At 40.9% G+C, this 25,805-nt stretch overlaps 1 protein-coding gene across 2 annotated transcripts in view; it reads right to left on the bottom strand.

Moving 5' to 3' along the window:
• Positions 1-15,302: 15,302 nt before the first annotated feature.
• LOC121540527 (BMP/retinoic acid-inducible neural-specific protein 3-like) overlaps positions 15,303-25,805 on the bottom strand; it is a 78,328-nt gene continuing 67,825 nt past the window's right edge. The window contains exon 8 of one of the 2 annotated variants that reach the window (XM_041849463.1): positions 15,303-17,163. In XM_041849463.1, the coding sequence (XP_041705397.1) occupies positions 16,035-17,163 (1,129 nt within the window). In that variant the 3' untranslated portion in view covers positions 15,303-16,034. The remainder of the gene's footprint in view (positions 17,164-25,805) is intronic. The other variant, XM_041849464.1, reaches the window with a different exon arrangement.

Genomic DNA, 25,805 nt, shown 5'->3' with positions numbered 1-25,805 from the left:
GCAACTTGCGGTCTCTTTGCGGTTCTAAATCAATAGTTGTTGATGGGGGGGGCTTGGTTTCCCCAGTGATTTTACTCACGCACTGCTACGGTCCTCCCTGTAAACCTGTGCTTCACTCTCACATTACTGCCCCTTCTCATCCCCTTCTTCTACCCCCTTCCTCTCTCTAACTACCCCCTTACACTCCTTCTCCGCTTCTCCAACTCTAACTAGCCCCTTCACTACTTTCCTATTTCCTCGATCCTTCCCTTTCTCACTACCTCCTCCCCCTCCACCCCTGTCTCTCCCTCTCCCAGCCTTGTTAAACAGAGAGCCACATTAGTCTAACTGGGGCCCCCTCTGGGGCTAGCAGTCCTGTCAGCCCCAAGGTTTAGTTAATCACTCAGCCAAACTCCACGTCCTGTGTACAGCTCAGCTCGCTGCTACGTCCCCCGACGCTAATAGAGAGACAACCGTAGGGGAGGAGAGGGGGGAAGGATTGCAGGTGTTTGTTAGGAATGCAGGTATTTAAGGAAATGGTCAATTTCAAATCAAAGGATAATTTGTCTCCGTCTTGAGGGCTGGGGTTCTGAGAGGATGGATAGGCCTTGGTTATTGGACTGCAGCTGTGTAGTGGCTCAGTGATGCTAAAGGGTGGAATGTTGACTTTTAATTTGAGATGTGATAAAACTGTGTTTAGACAGCATATTTTATCCCCGGAAAATAGGTTTGGGTTTAGTAATTTTTAAAGGGATTTTGCTGACTCAATACAGTTAAAATATTACCTCCATTTGACGTCTGCATCAAATCAGAGAGGGTTTGTCGTTTATGCTGTCAAGTTCCAGAGTTGATCATCACTACTCAACATTGACCCCAAAAGCTACTAAAACAAAGAGTTGGACGCATTCTCATCACAATATATATATTTTTATGACTATACAGGTTTCCTAACTTGACATATTTTATTCTTCAGTACCTCTCTAATTAAGACTCTACAGTATACAGTGGGGAAAAAAAGTATTTAGTCAGCCACCAATTGTGCAAGTTCTCCCACTTAAAAAGATGAGAGAGGCCTGTAATTTTCATCATATGTACACGTCAACTATGACAGACAAAATGAGGAAAAAAAATCCAGAAAATCACATTGTAGGATTTGTTATGAATTTATTGGCATATGATGGTGGAAAATAAGTATTTGGCCAATAACAAAAGTTTCTCAATACTTTGTTATAAACCCTTTGTTGGCAATGACACAGGTCAAACGTTTTCTGTAAGTCTTCACAAGGTTTTCACACATTGTTGCTGGTATTTTGGCCCATTCCTCCATGCAGATCTCCTCTAGAGCAGTGATGTTTTGGGGCTGTCGCTGGGCAACACGGACTTTCAACTCCCTCCAAAGATTTTCTATGGGGTTGAGATCTGGAGACTGGCTAGGCCACTCCAGGACCTTGAAATGCTTTTTACGAAGCCACTCCTTCGTTGCCCGGGCGGTGTGTTTGGGATCATTGTCATGCTGAAAGACCCAGCCACGTTTCATCTTCAATGCCCTTGCTGATGGAAGGAGGGTTTCACTCAAAATCTCACGATACATGGCCCCATTCATTCTTTCCTTTACACGGATCAGTCGTCCTGGTCCCTTTGCAGAAAAACAGCCCCAAAGCATGATGTTTCCAACCCCATGCTTCACAGTAGGTATGGTGTTCTTTGGATGCAACTCAGCATTCTTTGTCCTCCAAACATGACGAGTTGAGTTTTTACCAAAAAGTTATATTTTGGTTTCATCTGACCATATGACATTCTCCCAATCCTCTTCTGGATCATCCAAATGCACTTCAGACGGGCCTGGACATGTACTGGCTTAAGCAGGGGGGACACGTCTTGCACTGCAGGATTTGAGTCCCTGGCGGCGTAGTGTGTTACTGATGGTTGGCTTTGTTACTTTGGTCCCAGCTCTCTGCAGGTCATTCACTAGGTCCCCCGTGTGGTTCTGGGATTTTTGCTCACCGTTCTTGTGATCATTTTGACCCCACGGGGTGAGATCTTGCGTGGAGCCCCAGATCGAGGGAGATTATCAGTGGTCTTGTATGTCTTCCATTTCCTAATAATTGCTCCCACAGTTGATTTCTTCAAACCAAGCTGCTTACCTATTGCAGATTCAGTCTTCCCAGCCTGGTGCAGGTCTACAATTTTGTTTTTGGTGTCCTTTGACAGCTCTTTGGTCTTGGCCATTGTGAAGTTTGGAGTGTGACTGTTTGAGGTTGTGGACAGGTGTCTTTTATACTGATAACAAGTTCAAACAGCTGCCATTAATACAGGTAACGAGTGGAGGACAGAGGAGCCTCTTAAAGAAGAAGTTACAGGTCTGTGAGAGCCAGAAATCTTGCTTGTTTGTAGGTGACCAAATACTTATTTTCCACCATAATTTGCAAATAAATTCATTAAAAATCCTACAATGGGATTTTCTGGATTTTTTTTTCTCAATTTGTCTGTCATAGTTGACGTGTACCTATGATGAAAATTACAGGCCTCTCTCATCTTTTTAAGTGGGAGAACATGCACAATTGGTGGCTGACTAAATACTTTTTTTCCCCACTGTAGATGTGTTCTTCATCAATTAATAAAAACGTGGGACAGGATCAACTCTACATAAGGCAAATACTTCAGACAGGAAGAATAGAGCCGTCTTTGTTGACGTTCCCTCTGGCAGAAACCTCCTTAGGTGTCTCCAGTCCTGACTGAGGTAACCTGTCCCCAGTTTTTATCCCACTGTATGATTAGGCAGCGGCTCAGCTCCCCGTTCTAAAATGTCATATATCCACAGTAATGAACAGCTCGAGAGACTAGAGTACACACTATTCCCAAATATCCCTGCTGCACAACTCCCATTAATCTAAACACTCCAACTTTGCTGCTCCAGTCCCTCTCCTCATTAGCCGTGGTAGGTATCAGGATACACATAATGAGGATGTGCCCTAAGTCAGGCTGTTGAGGGAGAGAGAGAAAGAAAGAGAGAGAGAGAGAGAGGGAGAGAGAGCTCCATGAGTGAAAACCTATCCTAAATGAGGGAACACCCTGGAGAAAGAGGGCTAGGGCTCAGATTACTACAGGGGTGCAAGTGACAACATTCAAGCTTTTTATTCTGTTTGGCAAACCGTGGCAACCCCTTCCAGCGCACCATGCCAATCACACAGAAATACAAGAGTCCGTGAAAAAAATTACAATAATTTTCAGTGGGGACGAATGAGAGGGTGCTTGTGAATGCCAATTACTCTCAGAAGCGCCACGCTGTACCCACTTCTCTAATGTTTACCTCGCAGAGAAGCATTGTTATACAAAGTAAACAATTATTTATCCTGCACGTTGAACTTCCTTGCCAGTCCCTCAGTGGGGAGAGTGAGGCTCTACTCTCAAACTATTATTCCACTGCTGCTCATTGCCTTGGATTGGATGATGTCCTGTGGTTAATATTACAGAACTGTAACAGAACACCTCTCCTCCCGGTCTTTATCACAATTAAGACAATCTCATCCCAACTCTCATGTGTCTGAGCACATGATACACTTCACAGCGAGGGAATTCTGAGAGCCTGGCCTGCGGAAATGCTTTCACAAATAGATGCACAAAGAAGTCATAACACTGCTATGGTAGCTTAGTCTCTACATGTTGCCTCTGCATTAGTTTTCCATGTGAAGTTGAACTGGGGTGTCCACCTTAATTGCATTTTACCCTGAAGTGGCGTTGGAGACACGTGGTGTGGAGCGGCGAATGGCGGGCAGTTGCGGCTGGGAGAGAGGACTTCGATAATTGCCTAAGCAACATGGCCAATCCATCAGTGTTTTTATTTATTTATATATATATATATATATAGATAGATCAGCTTTAATATTGCAGATAGATTGTAACTTCCATCAATGTAATTGTCTGCATCACTTCCAATCCCCCATATGTTGTTTTGTTTTTCTCACATATATATATACATACATACAGTGGGGAAAAAAAGTATTTAGTCAGCCACCAATTGTGCAAGTTCTCCCACTTAAAAAGATGAGAGGGGCCTGTAATTTTCATCATAGGTACACGTCAACTATGACAGACAAATTGAGGAAAAAAAATCCAGAAAAACACATTGTAGGATTTTTAATGAATTTATTTGCAAATTATGGTGGAAAATAAGTATTTGGTCACCTACAAACAAGCAAGATTTCTGGCTCTCACAGACCTGTAACTTCTTCTTTAAGAGGCTCCTCTGTCCTCCACTCGTTACCTGTATTATTGGCACCTGTTTGAACTTGTTATCAGTATAAAAGACACCTGTCCACAACCTCAAACAGTCACACTCCAAACTCCACTATGGCCAAGACCAAAGAGCTGTCAAAGGACACCAGAAACAAAATTGTAGACCTGCACCAGGCTGGGAAGACTGAATCTGCAATAGGTAAGCAGCTTGGTATGAATAAATCAACTGTGGGAGCAATTATTAGGAAATGGAAGACATACAAGACCACTGATAATCTCCCTCGATCTGGGGCTCCACGCAAGATCTCACCCCGTGGGGTCAAAATGATCACAAGAACGGTGAGCAAAAATCCCAGAACCACACGGGGGGACCTAGTGAATGACCTACAGAGAGCTGGGACCAAAGTAACAAAGCCTACCATCAGTAACACACTACTCCGCCAGGGACTCAAATCCTGCAGTGCAAGACGTGTCCCCCTGCTTAAGCCAGTACATGTCCAGGCCCGTCTGAAGTTTGCTAGAGTACATTTGGATGATCCAGAAGAGGATTGGGAGAATGTCATATGGTCAGATGAAACCAAAATATAACTTTTTGGTAAAAACTCAACTCGTCGTGTTTGGAGGACAAAGAATGCTGAGTTGCATCCAAAGAACACCATACCTACTGTGAAGCATGGGGGTGGAAACATCATGCTTTGGGGCAGTTTTTCTGCAAAGGGACCAGGACGACTGATCCGTGTAAAGGAAAGAATGAATGGGGCCATGTATCGTGAGATTTTGAGTGAAAACCTCCTTCCATCAGCAAGGGCATAGAAGATGAAACGTGGCTGGGTCTTTGAGCATGACAATGATCCCAAACACACCGCCCGGGCAACGAAGGAGTGGCTTCGTAAGAAGCATTTCAAGGTCTTGGAGTGGCCTAGCCAGTCTCCAGATCTCAACCCCATAGAAAATCTTTGGAGGGAGTTGAAAGTCCGTGTTGCCCAGCGACAGCCCCAAAACATCACTGCTCTAGAGGAGATCTACATGGAGGAATGGGCCAAAATACCAGCAACAGTGTGTGAAAACCTTGTGAAGACTTACAGAAAACGTTTGACCTGTGTCATTGCCAACAAAGGGTATATAACAAAGTATTGAGAAACTTTTGTTATTGACCAAATACTTATTTTCACCATAATTTGCAAATAAATTCATAAAAAATCCTACAATGTGATTTTCTGGATTTTTTTTTCTCATTTTGTCTGTCATAGTTGACGTGCACCTATGATGAAAATTACAGGCCTCTCTCATCTTTTTAAGTGGGAGAACTTGCACAATTGGTGGCTGACTAAATACTTTTTTTCCCCACTGTATATATATATATATATATATATATATATATACATACACACACACACATACACACATATATATATATATATATATATACACATACATACATACATATCCTTTAAAAATATATATATTTCCCTTTATTACTTTCCAACCCCACCATCCCTTCCCTAATTGGAGTAAACTAGTGAACAACAATGCTTAGGCCTCTACTTCATGCTTATACATACTATATACATTTTATGGACACAGTCAATAATTATATTTTGTTTGTTTTTACTCCTGAACTTCCTCCGATCATTTTCATGATGTCCATCTGGTATGCTTCTATATGCCATATCTTTCTAACTGTGCTCTTTCACAAGAGCTCACAATATATAACCTATATACTTATTATGGACACAGCATGTCTGTATTATTATATTATTGATCGATTGACTATGACTTTTCAGATCACCCAGTAGTGCTATCTGCAGGGTCAGCTCCATGCAAATATTGCAATCCTTCAGCCATTCCTGGACCTGTGTCCAGAAGCAAGCTACAAATGGACAGTACCAAAACAAATGATCTAATGATTCTGTCTCTTCACAGCCAAATCTGCAGAGCTGGGAAGATTGTATCCCCAATACAAATAACATTCTATTGGTAGCAAGAATTTTGTATAATAATTTTAATTGAAAAATTATGAGTTTTGAATCCGGCGTCGTTTTGCGTATCAGTTCATGAACACTGCCATGGAATCGGTACGTCAAAAATCTCTTCCCAACTATTTTGCAATCTATATGGGACGGCTGTCAATCCTTTGGTCCTTAAATTAAACGTGTATACTTTTTTATTTATCACAATTTTCTTTAACCATTCCCCAGTGTTTGTGCGCTGCGACTCTGGAGAAGACGCTTAAAATGAGCCACTGAGGTTGGCAACCTTGGAGTACAACTGGGAATTTTTTTTAATGAGCATTTATGGTCCCAGAAGTAAGATGGTGTTTTCTCTATCATGAGCAATTGGAATAGATACAGTCGCAAATATACTTTTTCCGGCAGGCGTAAGTAGGTTGGCCAAGAGGGTGCACTGTGATGTTGAGAAAAAGGTGGACAAGGGAGAGGGAAAGAAAGGAAGCATATGTCTGGAGAAATAACAGAGATAATGTTTTTGTTTTTCCTGGAGTAATGTATTTCACCTTCCTGTTTTCACTGTCCCATTTAAATATTGCTACAGCCATGCAACTACTCTCTGCAAGCTTTGACACCACTTTGAACGTGGTATAGAAGATGGGAAAGCAACAACACAGTATTCACAACACCATGGTACAGGTGGGCCATGGCATGGGTTCATTACTCTAACAAACAGTAATAGAGCTTTTCACAAGGAAATGACACACAATAGCAGTTACCCCATAAAAAAATAAATGTGTTATAACAGTAACTTTAGAACCAAACGACACCAACAGAAGTAGTGCCTGGACCTGGATGTTCTTACTACTTAACGCACTTATTATGGACAAGATTTTTTATCTTTCAAGAAAAGGCACCAATCAATGTTAGTATTTGGAGAGCTAATGGAAAGTACATTCCTTTGAAATGCCACTTCTAAACGGTCCCCAGTGTCAAACGAGGTAAGGAACATAAATCAGAATTCCCCTCCTCTCTGCTTCATTATCAAATGCATTTTGTGTATTTCAGAGCTATGCACAAATCTGATGATTTGGAGAAAAGCCTTGCCTTTTTTAATCCATCTGAAATGTTGATTGATTGAAAGTTGGAGGAGTTGCAGAGCGGAATCAAGTGAAAGGTGAATTTGCATTTGGCCGACCAAATCACAATTTTTTGGCTCCCTTTTCACAATTGCACTCTTAGGATGTTAATATTACTTTCAGACAGAATTACCCCTTTATGTGTTCTGATGCCTGTACTCCATTAATTTAGTTGCATTGCCAGTAAATTAGTTTCACTAAGCCCCTCTGGCAGAGAAACCTAAAGCACATAAATATAATTTATGGACCTAAACATCTGTACTAAAAATATCCCATACAGAAAAAACTTGCTTCTGGCAAACAGTTGTGGCAGTAATTCCCCCCGAAAAAAAAAAATATATATATATAAAAAAAAGAATAATAAAAAAAATTAAAATAAATGAATACTAAAAAAAAACATAAAATAAAAAAAAAACAGTTGTGGCAAACCATTTGAGGCAAGCTCATATTTTTCAATGCAAACAATTCTGGGAAACTTGTGGCGAACATTCTACAGTTTGCAGCAAGCTCATAATTTCATATGCAAATTAGTTTTGTGACAAACTGTTGCGGTAAATATGTGGCAACTTGTGAACTTCTGGCAAACAATTCTGGGAAACTTGTGGCGAACATTCTGTTTGCTGCAAACTCAGTATGAATATGCAAATTAGATCCGGATTTTGGCTACTGTGTGTTAAACAAAATTGAAATATATCTACATAAATCAAATCGCGTAACTTTAAATGAACTTACTACACAGAGAAAAAAAAGAAACATACTAAATGTAGTAAATATACTAGACAACATGTATTCAATGTCTTTAACAGATAAAAATATATCCAATACAACTTGAAAACATCAGCATGGTAATGAAGAAAATAACAGACTGGATATTTCCTAAATTGTTTATTTAATATTTTCATGTAGCTACAACATTTACATGAGAGAAACCTGAACACTATGGGGATGTTTAAAGGGACAACTACATCATTATTTACATGAGCCAAATGATAACTGAGCACAGCCTTTTATCCGCAAAAAGTCAGTTTGCTGGAAATATCTATGGTGGGAAAATGCACATATTGTTTTATGCAGATTTTAGAATATTCACATGGAAATCTGTCACAAATTGGATGGAAACCTTGCTAATGTCTTGGAGTGTGCAGTTATGTGTAGCAGATTTTGGAATGCTGTTCCTTTCATTCAAGGTTTACAAAATGTCATCATCTAATTTCCCCATCAATCTCCCTATGCCAATCCACTATTTAAACGTACATGATGTAGCAAGTCAATGAAGGACTCACTAAAGCTGGGTCAGAATGTCTTCCTGCCTATCTTGTAGACTGGTGTTGGGAGGACCACTGGCAGAAGTCTTAAAGCGTGGTCACCTTGTGTGTCTGGAGAGAAGAATGTTTAGTGAATAACGATTGTTTCAGGCAACAACAAAAAAACACTAGCATCTGAGGCACCACCAGCAGGGTCAATTCAAACTATATCTGCACTTCGAAGAGAAGATCTTGAAGTTTTTTGTTCTTGAAGACCACAATATCAGTGAGTTTCCCCGAGCAGTCCGGGTTTAAAATGTAGAAGTCCTGAGCAATCTGTAGTAAATCATTTTTTTGTTGTAACATTTTATTTTATTTTGTTTTTTTTGACAAACAAAAACAAACATTGACAAAAATAGACAACTTAACATTTAAATACATATCCACAAACATTAATGACATCACATTTGCTCAGATCCACATGTTCCCACTGTATTCAAACCCAATGCTGTTTCTAATGCTTGTGAGCCCCATATGACTTCAAATTGTGTTATGTTGTAGCAAGACAAACAATTACCTTTCCATTGCAGTTAATCACTAACCTGGCTAACACCTAACTCTTGAAGTCCTCCTGACTTCAGAGTCTGGATTGTCTCTTTGATGTTGTCAGCACAATGCGCCGATAATGAAGGGGGCTGTGGTTTTACTGGTTGGCTCTCCTCTGTGTCTTTCTCATTCAAACACCCACAGCCACTGAGCGCTGCCCCCTTCTATTACAATGGTTGGATTTTCAAATCCAAACAATGAGAGGTCTCAACCCTAGGAAAAAACTAACATTTGAGAGAACCAATCAAAACCCAATTACACAATTTATTCGTGAATATTGCATTAACAAACAGCCTCCTTTCCAGACCAGTGTGGTCATAGCTCTCCCTGCGACCTATCAGTTACTGGCCCAACCGCTCTTAACCGCTAGAGTTTAACTGCTAGGGGGGAGATTTTAAGGGATAGTTTCACCCACATTACTAAATTAATTACTTTGAGGGAAGGGTTGATAAGCCAGGTGAAATGGTTGAATAAAGGCAAAGGAGTGAGGAAAGAGCAAAATGAATAGGGCCGGCAGTAGCTTCAAGGTTCGAAAGGCAGGCCGATATTCGAACCCCGGAGCTGCCTGCGGGGAAATCTGCAGGGAGTGATCCATCAGCCAGAGGGTTACCTGCTACAATATCTGTATATACTACCTACTGCTTTTGTGCCCTTGAGCAAGGCACTTTACCCTTAAGTGCACATGAGCTGCTCCTAGCCTGTGATGTGTGTGTTGTGTGTCAGGTTGGTCACTGTGACAGAATATTTGTGCAAATGAACAATACAGCAAGTATGGTAAAATGGCCAGACTATCGATGGTAGCTGTGCATTTAATGTATCTAGTCCCAACGTGGCTGCATTGTTCGAAGAGGCTCTGGTGAATTTCATTTATATTTTTTTATTTCACCTTTATTTAACCAGGTAAGCCAGTTGAGAACAAGTTCTCATTTACAACTGCGACCTGGCCAAGATAAAGCAAAGCAGTGCAATAAAAAAACAACAACACAGAGTTACATATGGAATAAACAAAAACAAAACGTACAGTCAATAACACAATATAAAATCTATATACAGTGTGTGCAAATGTAGTAAGTTATGGAGGTAGGGCAATAAATAGGCCATAGGGCAAAATAATTACAATTTAGTATTAACACTGGAGTGATAGATGTGCAGAAGATGATGTGCAAATAGAGCTACTAGGGTGCAAATGAGCAAAATAAATAACAATAAATAACAATATGGGGATGAGGTAGTTGGGTGGGCTAATTACAGATGGGCTGTGTACATGTGCAGTGATTGATAAGCTGCTCTGACAACTGATGCTTAAAGTTAGTGAGGGAGATAAGTGTCTCCAGCTTCAGAGATTTTTGCAGTTCGTTCCAGTCATTTGCAGCAGAGAACTGGAAGGAATGGCGGCCAAAGGAGGTGTTGGCTTTGGGGATGACCAGTGAGATATACCTGCAGGAACGCATACTACGGGTGGGTGTTGCTATGGTAACCAATGATCTAAGATAAGGCAGGGATTTTCCTAGAAGTGATTTATAGATGACCTGGAGCCAGTGGGATTGGCGACGAATATGTAGTGAGGGCCAGCCAACGAGAGCGTACAGGTCACAATGGTGGGTACGGGGCTTCCACTCGTCTATGGGGCTTTGGTGACAAAACGGATGACACTGTGATAGACTACATCCAATTTGCTGAGAAGAGTGTTGGAAGATATTTTGTAAATGACATCGCCGAAGTCAAGGATCGGTACGATAGTCAGTTTTACGAGGGCATGTTTAGCAGCATGAGTGAAGGAGGCTTTGTTGCGAAATAGGAAGCCGACATGAAAGTTAAGTCTTTCAAGTTGCCATTAAGGTTGTACTATTGGTAATCGATGACAATGTTGAAGACGTGGATGCTGTTTTACACAGGGTCAATGAAATTCTATGTTTTTTTCCCCCAAAGCTCTGTCTCTCAAAAAGGAATTTCTCAGCTTTACTTACCCTCAAACTTTGGAATCAAAGAGGCCAGGTTCCACTCATTCAGTGTATTTTTACAAAGCTATCCATTCATTGGCCTTGACCTCTGCATTTAAGTACAGAAATAAATAAATGTTAGAAACATAGCTAGCTAAACTAACTTGGCTACATCAAACTTAAGGTCAACTCTAACGTTAGCTAGCTTACAGAATGTGCATCTATCCTCCACAACTTCACAAGTCTGACTAAAGCTTCCACTGTCAAAAACAATTTAAAACCAGTACAGTAACGCTAGAAAATTAAATCAATCCCCATGCAAGCTTGAGATAAGCCTGCCATATAGCTTGGTTATATTAACCCAGATAGAGAATAAGTAAAATCTAGATATGGTAATGTAGCAAGCTAGCCAGCTAATTTAGCTAAGATAGTTAATGAGAGAGACAGTGTCCGATACAGTCCAGAAGAAGTGTCAGACTAAGTTAGCTAAGTCCTCTGTAGCTCAGCTGGTAGAGCACGGCGCTTGTAACGCCAAGGTAGTGGGTTCGATCCCCGGGACCACCCATACACAAAAATGTATGCACGCATGACTGTAAGTCGCTTTGGATAAAAGCGTCTGCTAAATGGCTTATTATTATTATTATTATTATTACAGACACTGACATAGTTAGCTAGCCAAACGTCAACAAAAAAACGTACATTTAGCTAGTTATATTCCGTGACAACACTTCAGTAAGCTAGCGTCGCGAGCATGGTCGTGGGGTTAAAGTTAGCTCGCTAGCTAACGTTACCTCAGCCAGAGATATTAGCACAGAAGATGGCTAGCTAGCTAACGCTCAAGCTAATGCTAGCTAACTAATTATGATAGGACAACCTATTTAACCTGAATGACCATGAAATTCATAATTCGTAACATTTGTTACTTACCGTTTTCAGTCAGCCAAAACACCCTTAGTCTGTCGAAATAACGTTAGCTGTTTTCCACTCGTCAGTCACTCAGTTGCACTAGCTAGAACTAGAACTGTAGCTCAGCTGGTAGAGCACGGCGCTTGTAACGCCAAGGTAGTGGGTTCGATCCCCGGGACCACCCATACACAAAAATGTATGCACGCATGACTGTAAGTCGCTTTGGATAAAAGCGTCTGCTAAATGGCATATTATTATTATATTATTAACTGGAAGGAATGGCGGCCAAAGGAGGTGTTGGCTTTGGGGATGACCAGTGAGATATACCTGCTGGAGCGCATACTACGGGTGGGTGTTTCTATGGTGACCAATGAGCTAAGATAAGGCGGGGATTTGCCTAGCATTGATTTATAGATGGCCTGGAGCCAGTGGGTTTGGCAACGAAAATGTAGTGAGGACCAGCCAACAAGAGCGTACAGGTCACAGTGGTGGGTAGTATATGGGGCTTTGGTGACAAAACGGATGGCACTGTGATAGACTACATCCAATTTGCTGAGTAGAGTGTTGGAGGCTATTTTGTAAATGACATCGCCGAAGTCAAGGATCGGTAGGATAGTCTGTTTTACGAGGGCATGTTTGGCAGCATGAGTGAAGGAGGCTTTGTTGCGAAATAGGAAGCTGATTCTAGATGTAACTTTGGATTGGAGATGCTTAATGTGAGTCTGGAAGGAGAGTTTACAGTCTAACCAGACACCTAGGTATTTGTAGTTGTCCACATACTCTAGGTCAGACCCGTCGAGAGTAGTGATTCTAGTCGGGTGGGCGGGTGCCAGCAGCGTTCGATTGAAGAGCATACATTTAGTTTTACGAGCAGTTGGAGGCTACTGAAGGAGTGTTGTATGGTGAGTGTCTAACTTATGAATTAAACTTCCTAATAAACGTACAAATTTTATTAGCTAAATGATGCCTAGTTAGCAATGTCATGTTTTATGGGATAGAGTGAAACACATTTTGTTGATACCAGTTTCAATCTGTCAGCTCTCCTGACTTCTAGAAATGGAGAAGGAACAACACTCCTTAGCTGTAGTGCTAACGAACATGCTACTGAACCGTGACACTAGCACACTGCCATGCATATTGGTATTAAAAGACAGGAATGTGTTCACCAAAAAATTGTGTTTAGGCAAATCATTAGTTACCTAGCTAGCAAAAATATGATAGCTAACGTTAACTAGCTAAGCACTAGCCAGTCAGTCAGTGGAGCTGACAGATTGAAACTGGTATCAACAAAATGTGTTTCACTCTATCCCATAAAACATGACATTGCTAACTATGCATCATTTAGCTAATACAATTTGTACGTTTATTAGGAAGTTTAATTCATATGTTAGACACTCACCGGACGACTTTGGTAGGTAGCTAGTTATCTAGATAGCTTTGTTTCCATTTTCCAACATATGTTTCCAATCCCCCTGATTGATCATCAACGGTTACTGGTCTTGGAACTTGTTGCCACAGGTTTGCCACAAATTAAAATTGAATCCTGAGAGAATTGTCTGCCAGAAAAAACCCTCTGGTGAACTGTTTGCCACTAGTATGAAAAATGTATGCACTCACTAACTGTAAGTCGCTCTGGATAAGAGCGTCTGCTAAATGACTAAAATGTAAAATGTAGTGTCAATACATATTATTGTTGCCAAATGTTTGCTGCAGATTCACCACTAGTGGCTAACTTTTGGCAACATTTTGTGGGAGAATATTTAGTTTGCAGCAACAAATTCATTTTTGTAAAGGGAGTCAGATTTGTTAAAGCATGACTAGAGCAACATAGTAGCTCTTCAGGAGGAAGGTTGGCCACCTCTGTTTTCTATTTACTATTTTCCTCCTTCTTTGCTGCCTGTGTCTGAGCTAATGCTGTGGAATGTTTGAGTCTCATTGCCTCCAGTTGTCATTCTGGGTGATGGAGCTAGAGCTCAGCTAGGGCTGGTAGATTTAAACCAAAATGTAAACACTTGCCTCCCATCAGGCCCATTGTTGGGACAACCCAAAGCTTTCTCTCTCTGAGGCCTCTCAGCTGAATAGCTTTATTCCAGGACCCAGAGTAAAACATAAAAGTCTTCAGATTACTAGAGAGTAGCAGCTAGTGAGAGAAACACCTGAGATAATGGGCTTTGATACGGTGCCCGTCTCTCTTCCTCCAGCAACCATCCATCAATGTAAATGGAAGATACAGAGAGGGCCAAAGCTGGGTTATTCGAAACTAGATTTCACAGACCTGGCTGACCTTTGGTGAAGCAATTTTCTGCGCAGTATAGCCTACTGCTGCTGCTGCCCTGCCGACTATGCCAACCACTGGGATGAGTGATGGGATTTAATTAGGGATGGCCATGTCTCATTAATAACCAAACATAACATATACCTGCACCCACCTACACGTAATTGAAACAAATACAATTCACATTTCAAGTTTATCCATGCCGCTTTTGTTTCACTGTTATCTCATCAGACATTCCAATTAAACTCAGTGTTTTCTTTTTCTTAACTGTATTTGTATATTTGCACCTAATATTCCTTAGATTCATACCTCATATTCCCATTATTCTGAAAAGGTACTACATAATGACAGCCATAATGAAGATAAGAAAGTAAATCAATAACTAATGAATGCCCCCACTCTGATGGCCATCATAAATTATAGAAAACTTTCCAAGCTGCCACTTAGTATTTTACAATTTTTTATCACGCAATGCATTGGCTGGATTGTTTTCAAGGATATCCAAGGGGAAAAGCCATTAGTCTAAGAACAAGGCACCTGGCGTTTAATGGCAAACACTGGAGCGAGTTGTGCTCTAGGGTTTGTTGTGACTTTAATGTATTATACTGTTGTCTGGCAATGTAGCCTTGTCCAAGTCTTTTACACAGATTAATTGCAAAGATTCACATAAGGCAACATTTCATGGAATATCTGTCTGTCCTGCTCCTAAATTATGGGATGAGAAATCCTATCGATGCACTGAATGAATTAATGGAACATCTTAATGAGATTTTCCTGAAGCATTTAAATATAATCTTAACTGACACACTTCCGTTTTATCTTCGTCATTTGGTGAATTGGTACTAATTGACAGGATCTGGGAACAACTAACAGTAGTACTGTGTCTCTTTTTGTCCGAATTGCATCAAATATGATATTATCTAGATTAATGAACTAAAGATCAAATATACATATGAGATGGATTTAAGTCATAGATTATCTCTGATAAAAATAGACACTAGATGGAATATCTACACTATTTACAGACAGGACATAAAAATGACTTTTATTTAGTGAATTAACAAATTCAGAATGTTGTTATACAGCATATCGACATTGCTTAGTAACTGTTCACAAACAACTGCATTATAAAAAATAAAAGTACATGTACCATAACATACTAGCCATTGCATTTATGGTGTTTTATTTCTGTACGTCTGAAGTATTGTTATAACTCCAATTTGTGGGAATTTAAACATGAAAAAATTAAAAACAAGGAACAGTTGATTTCCTTAGTGTCTCATGTAGCTTTGGACTTGGGGTGGAGTAGGATTAAACTGAAGAGTGTGAGTATAAAAACGATGTGTGTTCAATAATAAAGTGAAGGACCTAAGTAAAACCATGCTGGTGTCAAATATAACACTTCATTATCATAAAAAGCATCACATTGTAAGTGATTATTGAGATCTGTGCAATCTATGGATTTCAGGACACGGGCAACATATCAGTGATGATAAATCTTTTGATATCCATAATGGTCAGAAAGTCATAGTTTTATTTTTATTATGTAAAAAGGCAAAGTGAGCATGGTGAAGCCCCCTTATGTGTATATGACACTACAAATTTCCGGAGAGTTAAAATGTTACATTAATCCCAATGCATATCTCTTGAGATCATAACCACAAAGAAAATGTCCCTCAGTGCCTTCCAAAATTGCTCTTAACTGTAATCAAGTCAGTGTGATAGCAGCAAAAGCATCTATGCAGCTGGACTCTGGCACCTTATTAGCTACATAATTTGGTTGTTTCGTATTCCATGGAGTTTGGCTGTTTGGCAGAGAAAGCCTGCAACGCTGCCTGTATTCGGACAACCTCTGTGGTGGATAATTTGAGGCGGTGGCGCAGGAGACAGGAGAACAGGTCCAGGAGCTGAGGTCCGGGAGGGGACAGTCGGTTGACCCGGTCCCTGATCTCCAGCAGCTGCAGCAGGGCTGAGTCCTGCGATCCCTGAGTGTATGGGTAGTCCAGCTGCAGAATCAGGTCCTGGATCGCTTCCGGGTCAAAGTGCATACTGTAACCAAACACCTGGATGCTGTTTATTTTCATGTAGCCCAGGTTCTTATCGGGCTCCAGGAACTCTAAAGGTTCATAGTACACCGAGCCGTTCCCTTGGGGCAACGGAGCCCTGATCCTGCTCCGCAGGTAGAAGTGGACCGTCTCAAAAAAAGTTTTCCACTTGTTGCCCAAAGTTAACGTCCAGTTGTAACAGTTCAGGGGAATGTTTAGTTTAGTCCTCTCCCAATCAGGGTAGCTGTTCTGGTCGATGGGCATGATCCAGCTCTCAGAGTGACTTCCCCCGAAGGGGTTGATATAGACAGACAGCACTGGCTCCAGGGAGCTGTTCCTAGTAAGGCAGATCTGCAGGGTCATCCCCAGGAGCATGTGGACATGGTTGGACTTGTACTTGTTGCTCTTCAGTGTAAGCAGCATCCTCTTCCTCCAAGACGGGTCAAACCAGTTGTTGAGCCGGACGTCGTTGCTGACGAAGATCCCATGGATGCAAATACGGCTGTCTTTCTTCTGCAGCAGGTATCTCAGCTCCAGGTCCCGCAGGTCCGTCTCGAAGCCGATGTAGTGGTCCGTGGAGTCTGGGACCTCATTGCGGCAGACCCCCTGGCTGAGCATGTACCCTGGGTTGCAGGTGGCACAGCGGGAGCGGTTGTCATAGGAGCAGGAGGCGCAGAAAGAGCCCTCGCCCACGGTGCAGGGTATGACACCCTGGCAGGACGGATGGTCGTAGGGGCAGGAGCAGCTCCTTGTCTCCTCCAGGTAGGAACCTATGTGGTTGTTCTCGCTGCAGTACATGATGGACAGGATGTAGTTCAGCCAGTAGCTGAAGGACCTGCAAAACACACTCAAACACAAATATGGATCACCTTCCAGACCTGTTTCTTTTTTTTGTTGGGAAATGCACTTAGTATAGCCATACACTGTATAGTGCACTTTGCAGTTCTGGGAACACTATCTGCACTATGATATCAGGTTCACTAGAATAACCGCAAAGTTGGCTGATATTCATATTCCCCAAAAAATAGTTCCATCTCCTGTAGGTTCATGTCATGATATAGCTGTATTTTTCTGACAAAATAACAATATATTAATTATTCCCCTGCAGTATTTATGTCTGGCCATGTCAGTGGGTTGTCAAAGAGTGTTAACGTCATATGTACGCAGGCAGGGTGTCACGGTATTTTCCCAACCCCACGAGACATAAAAAGGTATATGTGCACACAGCAACAGTGTATGATGAATTGAGGACAGCTCATGAAAATATATGAGAGTGGAAAAGCAGAAAATAAAACATTATCTTTTAAAGGCCAGCTTCATAGATGAATAACTCATTATAGATGCCATAAGACATTTGGCCGTGCACGTTAATCAAATCAAATTATAGCTGCAGAAACATTTCTATCTAATAGAAATGTTTCATTTTTTATTTGATTAGATTTTTTATCTACTGGGCCTGGTGTTGTCACCCTCATGGGTAGTATACATATCTCTCCTCCTCACTGGAACTTCTGCTCAGCCAGAATAATGCTGTTCTCCCACCACGCCAAACCAGAATGCTTCATGCCACCTCCTCAGCATATGTAAATACTGCTGGGTAGGTGTTGCCAAGAGAGATGAGGTGAGAGAGGAGGTGGGTGGCAAGTGAAGAGGTGTTACATGTAGCTGTCGGTCTGTCAGCGCTTTACAAAAACACCTAATGCCAGAGACCGGGGATGTCTCTTTGTCTCTGCGCTGTCACACAATTCTCTGTGACTAACTGGATTTACTTTATAAATTGCCTCCATGAAACATTAGGCGGGAAACAATAATAGGTTGAGAAGAAAACCTAGAATGGAAATGGAAGGGGTAGGAAGCAGCTTGTACTGCTATACTGAAACCCATGAAGACAAATCTGTCACAGAGTCAGACTTGAACAAGATAACTTCTGTGTTACAGCCACAATAGCAGTACAGTGGCTTGCGAAAGTATTCAACCTCCTTGGCATTTTTCCTATTTTGTTGCCTTACAACCTGGAATTAAAATTGATTTTTTGGGGGTTTGTATCATTTGATTTACACAACATGTCTACCACTTTGAAGATGCAAAATATGTTTTATTGTGAAACAAACAAGAAATAAGACAAAAAAACAGAAAACTTGAGCGTGCATCACTATTCACCAATTAAACCACTCAAGTGTTGCTTTAGCAGTATGCTTAGGGTCATTGTCCTGCTGGAAGGTGAACCTCTGTCCCAGTCTCAAATCTCTGGAAGACTAAAACAGGTTTCCCTCAAGAATTTCCCTCTATTTAGCTCCATCCATCATTCATTCAATTCTGACCAGTTTCCCACTCCCTGCTGATGAAAAACATCCCCAGAGCATGATGCTGCCACCACCATGCTTCACTGTGGGGATGGTGTTCTCGGGGTGATGAGAGGTGTTGGGTTTGCGCCAGACATAGCGTTTTCCTAGATGGCCAAAAAGCTCAATTTTAGTCTAATCTGACCAGAGTACCTTCTTCCATATGTTTGGGAAGTATCCCACATGCAATTTGCCGAACACCAAACGTGTTTGCTTATTTTTTATTTAAGCAATGGCTTTTTTCTTGCCACTCTTCCGTAAAGCCCAGCTCTGTGGCGTGTACGGCTTAAAGTGGTCCTATGGACAGATACTCCAATCTCCGCTGTGGAGCTTTGCAGCTCCTTCCGGGTTATCTTTGGTCTCTTTGTTACCACTCTGATTAATGCCCTTCTTGCCTTATCCGTGAGTTTTGGTGGGCGGCCCTCTCTTGGCAGGTTTGTTGTGGTGCCATATTCTTTCCATTTTTCAATAATGGATTTAATGGTGCTCCGTGGGATGTTCAACGTTTCAGATATTTTTTTAATAACCCAACCCTGATCTGTACTTCTCCACAACTTTGTCCCTGACCTGTTTGGAGAGCTCCTTGGTCTTCATGGTGCCACTTGCTTGGTGGTGCCCCTTCCTTAGTGGTGTTGCAGACTCTGGGGCTTTCAGAACAGGTGTATATATACAGAGATCATGTGACACTTAGATTGCACACAGGTGGACTTTATTTAACTAATTATGTGACTTCTGAAGGTAATTGGTTGCACCAGATCTTATTTAGGGCCTTCATAGCAAAGGGGGTGAATACATATGCACGCACCACTTTTCCGTTATTAATTTTGTAGATTTTTTTTTAACAAGTTATTATTTTCATTTCACTTCACCAATTTGGACTATTTTGTGTATGTCCATTACATGAAATACAAATAAAAATCAATTTAAATTACAGGTTGTAATAAAACAAAATAGGAAAAACACCAAGGGGGATGAATACTTTTGCAAGGCACTATAGTTGTAGGAGACAGAGTTTTCTATGGCAGTGGCTGTATTTTCACAGCTTATGAGAATCAAATGGCCATGCCATGACCCTTTTATTTATTTATAGAGTATCAATCTAACTACCGTATTATCTTCATGTATGAAGAAAATACATTCTCCATAAACTAGGACAAGTAAACAGGACACACCATGAAAATAAAGGCAATCTCAGTATATCTAATGTATGAAATAGGTTCAGCTTTATTAATCAGTCCTCTATGATTGTTAACAAAGAAATAAGTGCTGATTTTGCCAAGTGAAACCATTTCTAAAACAATTTTTTTTTTAAATGAAGAGAAAAAAACACAAGCACAGCAGTTTTACCCGGCAAGGGGGTTGGTGAAATTGGAGCAGCTATCCCATGTTCTGATTGATTGCCTTTGAACTCTTTTGAACATAAGAAACATAAAACATCAGTGCAGAACTGTCAAAGCAATATGCAGAGTATATAATTTATCACCCCTCACTTATAAACAATGTGTACGTCTGAACATGAACATGGGGACATGAGGCAGCCATTTGCGACTGGGACATTCACATAGGGCGGCGCACAATTGGCCCAGCGTCGTCCGGGTTTGGCCGGTGTAGGCCGTCATTGTAAATAAGAATTTATTCTTAACTGACTTGCCTAGTTAAATAAAGGTAAAATATATATTTTTTTAAAACACCAGAGTGTATTCAGGCACAAAGGGTATACCCAAGTGGATTGTTTAGATGACCTGCATGTTTTACATTCATGTCACTTAGCAGATACTCTTATCCAGAGCAATTAGGGTTAAGTGTCTTGCTCAAATAAAATAAAATTGTATTTGTCACATGCGCCGACAATGCAGTACAAGAAATAGAGTTAAGAAAATATTTACTAAATAAAATAAAGTTACAAAATCTAATCAATTCAAAAAGTAACACAAGAAAATTACATAACAATAACGAGGCTATATACAGGGGGTACTGGTACCGCGTCAATGTGCGGGGGTTCAGGTTAGTCGAGGTAATTTGTAAAGTGACTATACATATAGATAATAAACAGTGAGTAGCAGCTGTTTAAAAACAAAGGGGGGGTCAATGTAAATAGTCCGGGTGGCCATTTGATTAATTGTTCAGCAGTCATTTATGGCTTGGGGGTAGGAGCCTTTTTGTCCTAGACTTGGCACTCCGGTACCGCTTGCCATGCGGTAGCAGAGAGAACAGTCCATGACTTGGGTGACTGGAGTCTTTGACAATTTTTTGGGCCGCTTAGTATATACAGTTGAAGTCGGAAGTTTACATACACTTAGGTTGGAGTCATTAAAACTTGTTTTTCAACCACTCCACAAATTTCTTGTTAACAAACTATAGTTTTGGCAAGTCGGTTAGGACATCTATTTTGTGCATGACACAAGTAATTTTTCCAACAATTGTTTACAGACAGATTATTTCACTTATAATTCACTGTATCACAATTCCAGTGGGTTAGACGTTTACATACACTAAGCTGACTGTGCCTTTAAACAGCTTGGAAAATTCCAGAAAATGATGTCATGGCTTTAGAAGCTTCTGATAGGCTAATTACACCATTTGAGTCCATTGGAGGTGTACCTGTGGATGTATTTCAAGGCCTACCTTCAAACTCGGTGCCTCTTTGCTTGACATCGTGGGAAAATCAAAAGAAATCAGCCAAGACAGAAAAAAAAATGTAGACCTCCACAAGTCTGGTTCATCCTTGGGAGCAGTTTCCAAACGCCTGAAGGTACCATGTTCATCTCTACAAACAATAGTACGCAAGTATAAACACCATGGGACCACGCAGCCGTCATACCGCTCAGGAAGGAGACGCGTTCTGTCTCCTAGAGATTAACGTACTTTGGTGCGAAAAGTGCAAATCAATTCCAGAACAACAGCAAAGGACCTTGTGAAGATGCTGGAGGAAACAGGTACAAAAGTATCTATATCCACAGCAAAACGAGTCCTATATCGATATAACCTGAAAGCCTGCTCAGCAAGGAAGAAGCCACTGCTCCAAAACTGCCATAAAAAAACCAGACTATGGTTTGCAACTGCACATGGGGACAAAGATCGTACTTTTTGGAGAAATGTCCTCTGGTCTGATTAAACAAAAATAGAAGCCCATAATGACCATCGTTATGTTTGGAGGAAAAAATGGGGCACTTGCAAGCCGAAGAACACCATCCCAACCGTGAAGCACGGGGGTGGCAGCATCATGCTGTGGGTGTGCTTTGCTGCAGGAGGGATTCGTGCAATTCATAAAATAGATGGCATCATGAGGAACGAAAATTATGTGGATATATTGAAGCAACATCAAGACATCAGTCAGGAAGTTAAAGCTTGGTCGCAAATGGGTCTTCCAAATGGACAATGACCCCAAGCATACTTCCAAAGTTGTGGCAAAATGGCTTAAGGACAACAAAGTCAAGGTATTGGAGTGGCCGTCACAAAGCCCTGACCTCAATCCTATAGAACATCTGTGGGCAGAACTGAAAAAGCGTGTGCGAGCAAGGAGGCCTACAAACGTGACTCAGTTACACCAGCTCTGTCAGGAGGAATTGGCTAAAATTCACCCAACTTATTATGGGAAGCTTGTGGAAGGCTACCTGAAACATTTGACCCAAGTTAAACAATTTAAAGGCAATGCTACCAAATACTAATATAGTTTATGTAAACTTCTGACCCACTGGAAATGTGATGAAAGAAATAAAAGATGAAAGAAATCATTCTCTCTACTATTATTCTGACATTTCACATTCTTAAAATAAGGTGGTGATCCTAACTGACCTAAGACAGGGAATTTTTACTAGTAGTAAATGTCAGGAATTGTGAAAAACTGAGGTTAAATGTATTTGGCTAAGGTGTATGTAATCTTCCGACTTCAGCTGTAGGTCCTGGATGTCAGGAAGCTTGGTCCGGTGATGTACTGGGCCGTACGCACTACCCTCTGTAGCACCTTACGGTCAGATGCCGAGAAGTTGCCATATCAGGCGGTGATGCAACCGGTGATTGCGTCATCTGTGGATCTGTTGGGGCGGTATGCGAATTGGAGTGGGTCTAGGGTTTCCGGCATGATGGTGTTGATGTGAGCCATGACCAGCCTTTCAAAGCACTTCAAATCAAATCAAATCACATTGTATTTGCCGAATACAATACTTACAGTGAAATGCTTACTTACAAGCCCTTAACCAACATTGCAGTTTTAAGAAAGAATACCAAATAAAGATCACACAAAAATACAATATAAAATAATACGAAATGAAAGTAACAAATAATTAAAGAGCAGCAGTAAAATACTTTTCACCTACGGAACATTTTTTTTTTTTTACAGATCATACCCACCTCTCCTACACTGGAGGGTGGGATGAATACAAGAAAAATTAAAACTTTAATTAATCTCGGTCCTTCACTATTTCATATTTTTTCCCCAATTTAAAATCCTTGTTGTGTGACTGCACTTCTTGTATATATATGGAAAATAATAAATAAATAAAAAACTGATAATAATACTAATAGTTAGCATAGACTGCTGGATTTAGAACCATAAAATACTATATCTGACGTCCCGCTACAGATAATACATCATGTACAACTAGTCATATTATACATAATACAGTATACACACAATCATACTTTTTTGTTCACATCCCCAAGCTCACAAATACTTCTCCTCTTAGCTGTGTAGAGAGCACATTCATCTTATTCACTAATAGTCTGTGTGTAGGCCTACACCTGTAGGTGCCTGGCCTTGAAAATCTACAGAGATGTGAAGCTCATTACATGTGATGTGAAAGACTGCCACACTTTTGACTTTTTTTAGTAGCGCCTTGGGGAATTAACCTAATATTCTCTAATTTAAGGAGAGATAAAACGTCTCTAACCCATCGTGAATTGGAGGTTGGGGCAGCAGATTTCTATTCAAATAAGAAGAGTCAGCGGGCTAACAGAGATGTGAATACTATCATGTCTGATAGATGTTTTGTGACATTGTTCACTGGGGTTATTCCTAATATGGCGGTGTATGGGTTGGGGTCAATTGGTCGAACGCAGACGCTGCATAAAGTGTTGAAAATGCGGACCAAAAAAGGAATAAAGACGGACATTCCCAAAACATATGATGTCATATAGCAGTAGCCGGAAGGCAATTAATATATACAGTATAGGGTCCAATACCGTGTTCATTTTTTACATCCTGCACCTTGAAAGATTGCCACGTCTTCCGATATCTCTGCCCCCATTTCTTTCTCCCAGGATGTCTTTGTTTTTACCAATGACAGGCTTTTCATGTTTTGGATGGTTTGGTAGATGTTTCAGCAGGCACTGGGATTGGAGTCTAAGTGTTGGTCAATTCGCTTTTCAGGAATACGAAGGAAGCAAAGTATTGATTGGTAAGATATCCACAAGGGTCTTAATTCCGTTCCCCATCAAAATATGTCTGTGTCTCAATCCACCGCATCCGCTGATATCGCCTTTCTGCATCTGTATTGAAACGTGGCAGAGCTAGAGCGGTGTTTGTCAGACCATGAGACATCCCCAAAATCAGTCTTCTCATGAAAACATCTAAAGCGTCCGAACGGTTTGACCTACTATTATGACCGATCTGTGGAAAGATGACTCTTACGAACACGATGGTGTACTTTTGCTCTACGACACCCACAACCATCACGGGACTCGACTGAAGTCAGTACATCCATTTCTGCTCACTTCTGTCTGTAGCGTCCAAAAAGTTTGGGCTACACACTAGGTGAGTTTCTCACGAACGCATTAATGTCGGTAGTTTTGCTCCAAGATGCCCAAAAGCCTCACAAGACTCATCTGAAGGTCCCTGATACCAGTTAAAACAATTTATGGAAGTATACTGTATATGTGACCCATTTCAAGAAGCTAGGCGTATGGTGCACGTCACTACTTCACAGGAGAGGCATTTGAAAGTCAAAAACTTTTTTATTATTCTTGTAATGCTTTTTTGGGGGCAGAAATGCCTTCTGGAACATGTGAACTTTCATGTGCCTTAACAACAAATGTGTATGCCATCTGTAAATACGAATACAATTGTTAAATTACGAGCCTAGCAGGTTTAGCCATGGAAAAAGACAGGAACCTTAACGTTATAGCCATGATTGGCTGAGATAATGGATGGGCTGGAAATGCTGAGAGATGAGTTCGGATTGGTCTGCCATGTAGTATTCTTCTGTCTATAACATGAGCTGCTCAGTATGTGTAGATAATCCTTGCTACCGCAGCTTTTTGAAAGATATCATGGAGAACTGCAGAAGTGTTGCTACTGCTCTCAACAACATTGCTGCCCTGAATTTAGCAGGTACTATCGACAAAGATCAGTGGGAAAAAGTTTTGATGATCATGCCATGCTGACTCTCTCTGACTCTGAAAATGAATCAGACGATGAGGAAATCTCTGATTTATTTAAAAAAATGTTAATTGAACCAAACTTTGTAGAGTCGTCTGATGACAGTGATGGGAAAGAAACGCGATCAACAGTGTTGTTGTCACGGAAGAAGTTGACCTAGTTTTGAAATCAGTGGAATCACCGATGGAAGCAGAGTATGATAGCAAGGAGATGGAGAATATTTAGGTATTTGATTGCAAAGGCGGAGGGAGTCAAAAAGAAAACACAGAAGGAGGTTGTATAAAACATTTGCATTGCTAGTTATAGCCTAATGTTAGCTAACAAAAGACTCCTCTGTAGACTCCTCTGTAGCTCCTCTGTGGTCCTCTGTAGCTCAGCTGGTAGAGCACGGCGCTTGTAACGCCAAGGTAGTGGGTTCGATCCCCGGGACCACCCATACACAAAAAAAATGTATGCACGCATGACTGTAAGTCGCTTTGGATAAAAGCGTCTGCTAAATGGCATATTATTATTATTATTATTATTATTACTCCACTTTGGCAGATGATTACATGACCCATCAATTTAGCCAGGTGTGTCTAGGGGTGATTACGGCCATCTATTGTATTTCATGAAAATGTGTACATGTCTAGACAATAGTGACCCATCCACTAAGCTAGATGTGGCTTGTGGGTGGTTATAGCATTTATTTCACATGACCCATCAATTAAGACAATTGTGTCTTGGTAAACATCATCTAATAATTATAAAATATTTAGAAAATACTTTCTA

The sequence above is a fragment of the Coregonus clupeaformis genome, chromosome 26, assembly GCF_020615455.1.
Source record: "Coregonus clupeaformis isolate EN_2021a chromosome 26, ASM2061545v1, whole genome shotgun sequence".
Taxonomy (NCBI): domain Eukaryota; kingdom Metazoa; phylum Chordata; class Actinopteri; order Salmoniformes; family Salmonidae; genus Coregonus; species Coregonus clupeaformis.
This window is presented reverse-complemented; position numbering and strand designations above follow the sequence as displayed.